Genomic DNA, 10924 nt, shown 5'->3' on the forward strand with positions numbered 1-10924 from the left:
TATTTATTTTTGTTATGTAATATATTTATTTTATTGGTTAATGCTTTTAATTTTTATTAATAGGTGAGGCTGATGCAATTTTGAAGTATTTTAGTCAACAATCTCTTCAAAAGCCATATTTCTATTATGAATATGCATTGGACAATGAGGAAAAACTTACAAACATTTTTTGGTCTGATGCTCAAATGAGAATGGACTATTCAATATTTGGAGATTCGGTTACATTTGACATTACGTATCGGACAAATAAAAGCTACAAGCCGTTAGGTTATATCTTTAACATGTGTTTATTTTCATTCACTTTACTATTTTATACTCCCTCCGTCCAATTTCTATTGTCCTAAAGTATATTTGCATGGTTTTTTAGGTAAGTGTCTTTTTGTTATGAATTGACAAATTTGCCCTTAATTGTATGGTAGATATTAAAAGTAATAATTGAATGAAGGGTAAAAATATAAAAACAACAGTGAAGAAGCAAAGTTTGAAGCAACAACTGGGGAAAATAGAAGCACTTCTAAAAGCTAAAAGATTGGACAAAACAACGAGGAAAATTGATCAGGATGCTAAACGACTACAACTTACTTCAAATAAGATGAAGATGCTCATGATGTTAATGGCCAAAGGTGATGATAATCTGACTAATTTTGAAAAAAGAGTGAAAGAAAGGTTGACATACGAATGCTTTCCGTAAGTTTGCATTCAAATTTATTAGTATTTTTTCATGTATTTTTAATTATTATATGTATTGTCTGCAATTATAATTAGGCCACTTAATATTGCATTTAAATTTATGAATAGTTTTATGCATTTTTAATTAATATTTGTATTGCGTGTAATTTTAATTAACTCATGTAAATTTATTTTTAAATTTATGAATATTTTCATGTATTTTATTTTTATTTGTATTGTGTGTAATTTTAATTAAGTTATATATGTTAATAAAATTAATAGTAGATATTAAATTAAATGTTTTATAAAATATTCATTAGAAACTATTTAAAATAAAAATAAAAATGTATTTAAAATTTCTATTATTACAAAAATTAAATAAAATTTTATATAATAAATTTAAATATAATCTTTAAATCAAACCAATTGATATAAATATGATATATATATAATTTTAATACTATTTATTAAATAGTAAAAATAGACATACCTTGGCTCACCCAACGGGAAGAATAACAGGAGGAGATGTATACTCGCAGTATGCGGTTCTTGGTGTCAGAGGAATTTTTTTAATTTTTTTTTTTACTAAAATGGTGACGTGGGGGACGAGACGCATACTCGCAGTATGCGGTTCTTGGTGTCAAAAGAATTTTTTTAATTTTTTTTTTTTACTAAAATGGTGACGTGAGGCGCGCTAGGTTGGAAGCGCCTCCAGTTGTGGATGTTCTTAGATTTTAAATTTTGCCCTCTCAACTAATAGAAATTGACACATTTACACCTATTAATCTAAGGCCGAAGGCCATCCACATTTACAGTGAGCATTTCTCTAATCAAATAAAAAATAAATTTAATTTGTTTAAGGTTTGGATTGTTGGATTAATTGATTCTATTTAGTTCAAAATTAAACTTATAAATTTTAATTTCAATTCGAAATTATTTTTCAAATTTTAGTTTCGATTTACTAAAAAAATTTAATTTTAAAAACAATAAAATTATACATTAATATATAGTATATGTTCGCTTCGTCCGCCACCAATGTAATAATTTTGTCATTTATATTTGTCCAACTTAAATGTATTAGTTTTCTTTTTTAGTAAAAATATTTTTTACTTTAATAAAAAGTACTCATATATTTTAGACAATATTACAAACAATATCATTAAAAAGTAAACGAGTTTGAGGGTAAAATTATTTTTTTTTATTGTATTTGTTGATGTATTTTTCAACAATAAAAAGTAAAATCCGAAAATAGGAAATTATCTTCGAATTTGATATATTTAGTGCCTGAGATTAGGAATCTCTAAACACTGTACGGTACAGAAAATAAACTGGAAAAAATAAAATACTGAAAATTTAAATGATGATCCCCGAATCACTGACTTTGCTGTCGTTTGAAGATGATTGAAGATAGTTTTTTTAGGTCAGGAACATACCTATTTAAAACCCTTTAAAGAAACGGTTTGAACCGCCATCTGGTCAGTTACAATAACCGCTGTCAACCGCCCAGAAAGTTCTCTTCTGTCGACACGTGTGTTAACCGATCCACCAAGTCGAAGCTTCAAAACCGCTCACCAGTTGAAACTTCCCTCCACTATAAAAAACTGCTCTCTCGCCCGATCTGCACATCTGCCGCTTCTTTACCCGACCTGTTCATGTACGACCTCAGTGCCCGGTCTTATTACGCCCGACCTCATCATGCCTCGTTTCCATACCAGACCTTCAATCCCAACCTCATACCGTCTTATCTCGGTGTCCGACCTTATTACACCCGACCTTTGAGCTTGACCCGACCAGGTCCGATCTTAATGCCCGACCTTATTACGCCCGACCCTTGAGCTCGAACCAGCCACGTCCGACCTCATTGTTCGACCTTATTCCGTCTCACTTTTGCACCCGAATCTTGTTACACCCGAACTCCGTGTCCGACCTGATCACGTCCTATCTTTGCATCCGACCTTGTTACACATGAACTCCGTGCCCGACCTGATCACATCCAATCCTTGCATCCGACCTTGTTACATCTGACCTCCGTGCCCGACCTGATCACATCCAATCCTTGCATCCGACCTTGTTACACCTGAACTCCGTGCCCGACCTGATCACATCCAATCCTTGCATCCGACCTTGTTACACCCGAACTCCGTGCCCGACCTGATCGCACCCGAGCTTTGCACCCGATCTGCCTTCTCCCGATGCAGCTATATTCGGACTTTTGAAAGCCCATTAAATTTGAATGAATCTTAACCTAATTTGGTAGGCCCATTCTCGAAAACCCTACCTACCATTTTTTTATGTTCAACAACTTGCCTCCTCCCGCCTAACACCGAAACGTCACTCCTTGAACTGCGGGAGACGTGACGTTTAGGGGTTTGCAGAGTGTGATCATTACACTGCTCCGTGTCAAATCAAAGGGTTTATGTAAAACCCTTCCTTTCCCCTCTCAAACTCACGCATTCAAAGTTCTGAAAATCTTTCTCTGTTTCTTCGTCCAACTGCCTCTTCTGAAACTTCCTACTTCTTCGTCTTCTTCACTTCTACGCAAATGGCTAACCAATATGTCCCCGCTCTTCCTTTCGATGGGACTGACCCCTCAGTACCTTCTGTGGCTTCGAGGGTTCTCACCCCTACCATACGCCTTTATTGCACCACTACCGCAGACGCCGATCGTATGAGATCCATTATTTCTCAGATTTCTTCAATCGCCGTTAACAATGCTGCGTTCAAGCCAGAACGTCTTCTGGAAAATATCAGAACTCACCTCACTGATCTAAAAGACGCTTATCGTAAATGTTACGCAAGGCTTCTTCCCCACTTTGAAGAACAATAGAAGAACCAAGGAATTGACAAAGCTATCCTCCTCTCAACGCAACCTCTTTATCTTCACGACAAGGCCCTACTAGCGATGGCGGCCTTTTGGCATTCTCAGATTGGTGTATTTCTCCTCCCTGCTGGTCCTATCAGGCCGACCCTGATTGACGTGGCCGCCATTGCGCACTTGCCAATCGTAGGCGACGATCCTGTTCTGGTCTCTTTTGAGGGTCGAGAACCTTCACCCAACCATGCTGGTTGGGCCTTGGCTAAGCTCCCTGAAAAAGAAAGGGGTTGGACCAATTTTGTTAACAAATACCAGGGTGCGTACCAGGGTAAGGAAGGCACCCCTGATTCTGAACTGGAACATACAGCCTTCCTCATTTTCTGGCTCTGCAGGTACACCTTCTCCCTTTTTAATCTCTTTCGTATTTTGAAGTTGGATATTTTGATTGAATCCTTTTTCTTTTCTTTACAGATACATCATTCTTTCCCCTTCTAAACTTGTTCTCTCTACACAAGTTGATCTGGCTATTCAATTGGCCTACGACCAATTTTTTTCGTTGGGAACCCCTTTTTTTAGCTAACCTTTTTTAGGGTTTAACCCGAGTGAGCACCCGTCTAACCGACACCAAAAAGGCAGACACTGCAGCTTCGGGACCATTCTGGTTCCTAGAACTGTGGCGTCGTCTGTACTTCCCTTCTGCATTCTTTGGCTGACTTCCTATCGCTCCAAACCCATACAGGTCCATTGGTTATGCTTTAGCCAGATTAACCCCTAATTCTTCCTATCTCTATCCATCCGACCCTGTTATCGCCCAAATTCTAACTGAGGATCGTAGCAATTCCCGCTTTTATGTCTACGAAACTTTGATACAATATTCGACCGATCTCTTTTTACTTAACCCCCGACACATCTCCTTCTCAAACTCATCCCGATCCTTTTCCTCATCCGACCTATTTTTTTTCTTGGGACGTTGCCATGAAACCCCGATCCCTGTTTTCCAATAGGAGGTCGGACAAGAAAAACTGCAGATTATTTTATACTTACAATTATCAACCCCAATTTTTGGCCTGACAGTTCGGTTGCTGTCAGGGTATTCCAGGACCACTGGCCCGACCTCATCTGATACCTCAAAGCCCAGACGGGCTAGTGATTCCGAGCTTATCCCGACCTACGTTTCCCATCTCACCGACTACATCACCTCCAACTCATACTTACCTTTCTGCCTAAAACCTTCAGCGACCGAAACTTTTCCTGCTTGGTGGTCGGCTACCTGGTCTTTGATTGCTCCATCGACTGACCAATTGGTTGGGAGACTTACCCCACCTCCAGTCTTGGCGCTTGGCTTTCCTCGATTGGCTACTGCCCCAAGAAGAAAAAGGCAGGCGCCTGCTGTAGGTGGGCCTGGGGCAAATAAGCAAAAGCAGAAGGTCACCCCTACGATTGACAGGCAGGCTATCGAAGAATATTTGGCATCTCTGCCAGTAGACACCAGCAGAATGCCAAAATATTTGAGGGAACAATTCGGTAAGTTTGTTCCCTTCTATATTTCATTTTCCATGCAGACCTTTCTTAACTTAAAATCTTCTATTTCAGAGGGTCCTTCATTGCCGCCGACCACTGCCCCATCTATCTCTCAACCGACCGAACATCAACCGACCGAACATCAACCAACCATATCTCAACTGACTGCGGCGCAATTACCTATCAATCTGACTTCGTCTCAATCAACCGCCGTCCCGACCATAGACCAACCGACTGTGGTCCCGACTGCAGACCATCCGACCTCGGTCCCGACCGCAGACCAACCGACCTCGGTCCCGACGGTAGACCAACCGACCTCGGTCCCGACTGCAGGCCAACCGACTGCGGTCCCAACCGCAGACCAGGCGACCTCGGTCCCGATTGCAGACCAACCGACTGTGGTCCCGACCGCAAACCAGCCGACTACTATGCAAACCGAGGTAAGTCTTTCCTGATATTCCTTAGAAAAGAAAATATTTACTCCAACCATTAACTTCAACCCTCTTACTGTAGGCACACCGACCGGAAGAATCGGCGGGAAGGCAAATTATTCTTCCATCTCTTCCAGCATCTGATGTGGTCACGGCGACGCCCGACCAACTCGTTGCTTTCCCCGATCAAGTTGTGGAACCATTATAGGTAACTGTCAGAATCTTTTGTTGTTCTTTTACAGAACCTCTGACACTTGCAATTTATTCCAACCAGGAACCTATTGTAATTGCGGTAGTGCCCGAACCTGACCAGGTCGTAGAATTGCCCGACCCAGTCGTGGCACCACCCGACCAAGCTGCTATCGTGCTACCCTTGCAACCAGCCGCTCAGCCAATCGATGAGGTTCCTCCTGTTGCTCCTTAACCAATCCAACCGAACCCTCCGCCTCATGACATAGAGGAAATTTCCTCTTCTAAGTCGGGCGAGGCGTCAGTCAATTTTGCCCCGAGGGGTTCGGTTAGTGTTCCATCTCATCCATTTTCTAAATTTCTTCTCTTCTTTCTTGTTTAACTCTCTTCGTTCAGGGAATGGAACTGGCTGTCGCTCATCGTCTTCAATCAGGGGATGAGTCGGTTGCCGGCCCAACCACTCATCATGATGCTTCCGTAATGTTCCAACTCATGGCTCCTTCTGAAGCAACGACCGCCCTAAATCAGGTAAATTTTAACTATTGTAATGAATCCTCCATGTCTCCCAACTTACTGTCTTCCTTCTGCTTTAGGCTGCCCAGGAGATGAATATTCTTGCCCGAGTAAACCTCCCGACCTCCATCAGAGCTATTGTAGAATGCTGTGCCGACTTAGCTTTTGTTGACTTGAATGTAGCCGACCTCACGGCACTAGTTCAGGTCGCAATAACCCTGTTGGTTCAGCCCACCTTGGAGTCAGGAGATTCCCCCATCCTTGACCAGATGATGGCTAGGATCACCGAACTTCAGGCCGAACTGCCTCTCATCCGCCCCCCCATAATCCAAAGCCACTTCATCTCAACCGACTGTTGATCCGACCAATCTTGAGGCAGACTTGAAGAAGGTCGATCAGGACCTTAATCTTGCTAAAGCCAAACTGGACGAACTCCGACAAGCGTGGCATACGTTAGCAACTGAGATCTCTCAAAAGACGGAAGAACTTAGACGCCTCCACGAACAACTGAAGTCCCTGGATGATAGCATCCAGGAAGGGAATCGTCTGGTTGAGGCACATTGCCTTAATCAAACAAGTCTCTGCGAGCAACTCCAGACAGCTATACAAACGAGACTTGTCCAGAGACACCAGGAAGCTTACCAACGTCAGCGGGCAATTAAATCAGAACTAAAGTGGACTGACCTCCGGACTGCTTTAAGAGCCCTGCTTTCTATGTGACCCAACACGGCTTGTATAGAGTTCCAGACTTAATTTATAAATTCCCTATTTTCAGAACAAAGATCCTATGTTCCTTGCGCTTATACTAAGTCAGACATCAAATACAGATCCACATTTTTTGCGTATTTAATAAACCACCTAAAATTAGATAACACAATATCTATATAAACTCCCTACCTTTTACTGCAAACGTCAATATCATCTTTCTCATCATAACTCAATCATGGTTTCTTCTCGCGTTCGTGTCCCTTCTTCCAACTGGGAAGGTTCTCTCCAACCATTCTTAGTAGGAAAATACCCCATAGGTCATCATGCTGAAGACATGATACATGTATTGAAGCAACTGGATTTTAAATTTAGGTTCTCTGGCAGAGGCAGGAGGACCATTCACCGCACGATCCGACTGATGGAACGCGTATCCACCAGTTACGAACCCTTCACCGACATACTCACTCATATATCTGATCTCGATCATCATTTGGACATAATAAACCATCATGTAACTGCTATTCTCCCAGACCTCAGTTGGAACAACATTTTCCAACAACAAAGGTCAACACTCTCCAGACTGAGCGTCCTTGCCGAACGAGAGAGTCAATCTCTGCAAGATATGAAAGCTCGGACCGAACAAGATCTTCAAGACCTGCAGGATCAGTGGGATCGCTACCGTCTGGATTTGGACGACCTCTTGGATGAAGAACCTTAAATGGTTTCTGCAGGTTGGGATGAAACCTCTAACCTTTCTGATTAATAGAGAACCTTTTTCCTAATAGGTTCGAACCCTTTGAAGGGTTCTTAAATTTAAAAACATAAGAATTAATGACAATGTCCTGAAAAGGCAGGGTAATACATTTTCAGATAATTAGCATTAATATTCTCATGTACCAGCTTTCCTTCTTGATTTATGATAATAAAAGCTCCATTCCCGATTACTTTATGAATGATGAAAGGACCTTCCCAATTGGGAGACCACTTCCCAAGTTGATCCACCTTCTTGTAGGTGGGCAGAATTGTCTACCAGACCAAATCCTCTTCTGCAAAAACCTTTGGGAACTCTCTTTTCCCATAGTATTTAGCCCTAATATCACTCTGTCTAACCACTTGATCCAAAGCGTTTAACCGATCCGTATCCACTTCTTCCAATTGCTGCCACATTCTTCGTGCATACGCCTTGTCAATACATGCTGTAGTATTAGTCACTCTGGGTGAAGAAACAACAAATTCTGCAGGTAACACAGCATCTTGCCCGAACGTCAATTGGTATGGGGAAAATCCAGTAGAAATATTTCTACTATTTCGGTGGGCCCACAATGCCTGAGACAACAACGTGTGCCATTTCCTTGGATTTTCTTCTACCATTTTTCGGATGATGCCAATAACGATCTTATTTGCCGCTTCGGCCAACCCGTTTGCCTGTGGGTAATATGGTGAAGAATGATGCAACTTGATGTTAAATTCAGCCAAAAACTCAACGAATTTTTTCCCAGTAAACATCAACCCTTGATCGGTTGTAAGAGTGTGCGGAATTCCAAACCGGTACACGATGTGATTAAGCACGAACTCGATTACCTCTTTCTGCGTCGCATTCTTCAAAGAAACTGCCTCTACCCATTTGGTGAAGTAATCAGTTACCAGAATGAATGTGTGTTGCTTCGATGAGGTCGGATGAATTTTCCCAATTACATCCACCGCCCAGGCTTTGAATAGCCATGGCTTAACCATCGTTTGCAATTCTACTGTTGGCAGATGATTTAATGGACCATGTCTCTGGCATTCCTGGCATCACTTAGCAAATCTGATGCAATCATAAAAAATCTTTGGCCAATAAAATCCCATACGATGGATAGCCCATCGCATATTTAAACCTGCTCGGTGTGCCCCACAGATTCCACCATGAACCTCCTCTATTACTTTAATGGATTCTTCTGGTCCTAAACACCGCAATAACACTCCTTCAAAGGTCCTTTTATACAGAACCCCTTTGATAAGCTGGAAGCGTAAGGCTTTCAACCGAATGCCCAGCGGAGTCACAGAACTTGGTGATTCCAAATACACCATAATTTCTATTCTCCAATCAATCCTGGAATCAATATTCCCAATCATTTGTCGACAGGCACTCTGAGCCAAATTGTCTGCCAACCGATTTTCTGTTCTCGGTACATGCTCAAAAACTACCTCTGCGATCTTGTATAACAGATGGAATACCGTATCTCGGTATCTATGCAGATGAGGATAGTTACAAGCATACCGTTTCAAAACTTGGTTAATGACGAGTTGGGAGTCTCCACAAATTATGATAGATTGTACTCCTTTAGCGATAAGCGCTTCCAAGCCCAAAATTAATGCTTCATATTCTGCGGAGTTATGTGTCATCTCTTCCATTTGAAGCTGCAAACTAATTTTGCTGCCACCTGGTCCTTCTAAGATCACCCCCGCTCCCGACTTTCCTTTCGATAGAGAACCATCAAAAAACATTTTCCAAAAACTAGTGCCTATATACGGCACTAATTTGTTTTCCAATGGTTGATCACTTGCAAATTCAGCCAACAAGTCGGCTACAACCTGCCCTTTCACCTCTTTGAGAGGTCGGTGTCGCAACGCGAAAGGAGCCAACTTGATAGCCCACTTCATTAATCTCCCTTGCATGGTTGGTCTGTGCAGAATTAATTTGATTAAATCCATTTTGGAAACCACCTCGGTTTCTCTTGGCAGAATATAGTGCTCCAACCGAGTACACGCAAAAACTAAAGAATAACGCATTTTTTCGGGCATAGTATAATTCAACTCTGGTCTTGCCAAAGTTTTGCTTAAGTAATAAATGTCATTTCCTTACCATCCTCCCATTCTTGCACCAACAAGCTACTCACGACATCAAAGCTATTTGCAACATACAGCCGAAAGGGGCGATCCCCTCTTGGAGGAACCAACACAGGTGGTTTTATTAACGCCTGCTTGATTTCTTCTAATGCCTTCTGCTGCTCCTGACCCCAAGCAAAGTTAGTCGCCTTATTCCGTAGCAACTTTGTGATAGGTTTTAATTTCCCTGCGGCGTTTGATATAAAACGCCTTAGGTAATTTACCTTTCCCAACAAACTTTGTACTTCTTTGACCGACTGAGGCGACCGCATTGACAAAACAGCCTTGGCTTTGTTCGCATCAATTTCTATCCCTTTTTCATGTACTAAAAACCCCAAGAAATTCCCTGCCGAAACTCCGAAGGCACATTTCGTTGGGTTCATTTTCAGGTTGTATTGCTTCATTCGAATAAAAGCATTTTTTAAATCAACCAGATGTGTATCGAAGTCGGTGGACTTAATGATTACATCATCAATGTATACCTCCATCGATTGCCCGATCAGATCATGAAAGATGGTATTCATCGCCCGTTGGTATGTTGCTCCAGCATTCTTTAAACCGAATGGTATAACCGTCCATTCGTAGATTCCCAAGGCCCCTGGGCATCTGAACGCGGTTTTGGGTATATCTCTTCTGCTAGCGAAATTTGATTATACCCTGCATATCCATTCATTAAACTTAAAATCCGATGACCTGCTGCCGAATCGATCAACATGTCTGCTATGGGCATAACGTACTCATCTTTTGGAGTGGCGAGATTGAGATCTCTGAAATCAATGCAGATTCGAATTTTTCCATTTTCTTGGTTACCGGAACAATATTGGCTAACCATTTCACATATCGACATGGTCGAATGAATCCGACCTTCAATAACTTCTCGATTTCTTCTTTGATATGGGGCATCAATTCTGGACTCACTCTCCTAGGTGGTTGCTTATATGGTTTAAACCCTTTCTTAATAGGCAACCTATGCTCTATCAAATTGCGCGCCAATCCGGGCATTTCAGAATAATCCCATGCCAGACACTCCTTATGATCCCGAATTAACGATACGATTTGTTCCTGTTGGTTTTTTGATAATAAACCACTTACCCCGACCATCTTGGGTATCTGTTCGGTTCCTACATTATACTTAATGAGAGGATCCTGACTCGACAAAGAAGTTTATGTCTTCTCCAAAAGATCAGGCCAGCGAAAACCTTCTCCTTCG

At 41.7% G+C, this 10924-nt stretch overlaps 1 protein-coding gene across 1 annotated transcript; it reads right to left on the minus strand.

Moving 5' to 3' along the window:
* Positions 1–8609: 8609 nt before the first annotated feature.
* LOC127260272 (uncharacterized) lies at positions 8610–10561 on the minus strand. The gene is made up of 6 exons (XM_051287981.1): positions 10371–10561; positions 10197–10320; positions 9939–10112; positions 9692–9839; positions 8724–9602; positions 8610–8653 (listed from the first exon to the last, which is right to left on the minus strand). The coding sequence occupies exons 1-6, from the start codon at positions 10559–10561 to the stop codon at positions 8610–8612; spliced, it is 1560 nt and encodes a 519-aa protein (XP_051143938.1).
* Between the last annotated feature and the right edge of the window lie 363 nt (positions 10562–10924).

Source organism: Andrographis paniculata, unplaced genomic scaffold, assembly GCF_009805555.1.
Source record: "Andrographis paniculata isolate CXL003 unplaced genomic scaffold, ASM980555v1 Contig61END, whole genome shotgun sequence".
In the NCBI taxonomy this organism is placed as follows: domain Eukaryota; kingdom Viridiplantae; phylum Streptophyta; class Magnoliopsida; order Lamiales; family Acanthaceae; genus Andrographis; species Andrographis paniculata.

Bases quoted from the DNA above. Each gene is read 5' to 3' on its own strand.
- LOC127260272 (XM_051287981.1), bottom strand. From the start codon at position 10,561: ATGTCGATATGTGAAATGGTTAGCCAATATTGTTCCGGTAACCAAGAA. The intron at 9,840-9,938 runs GTAAATTACCTA...GCTTGGGGTCAG, and splicing joins TACAAAGTTTGTTGGGAAAG to GAGCAGCAGAAGGCATTAGA. The intron at 9,603-9,691 runs GTAAGGAAATGA...GTTATTCTTTAG, and splicing joins GGTGCAAGAATGGGAGGATG to TTTTTGCGTGTACTCGGTTG.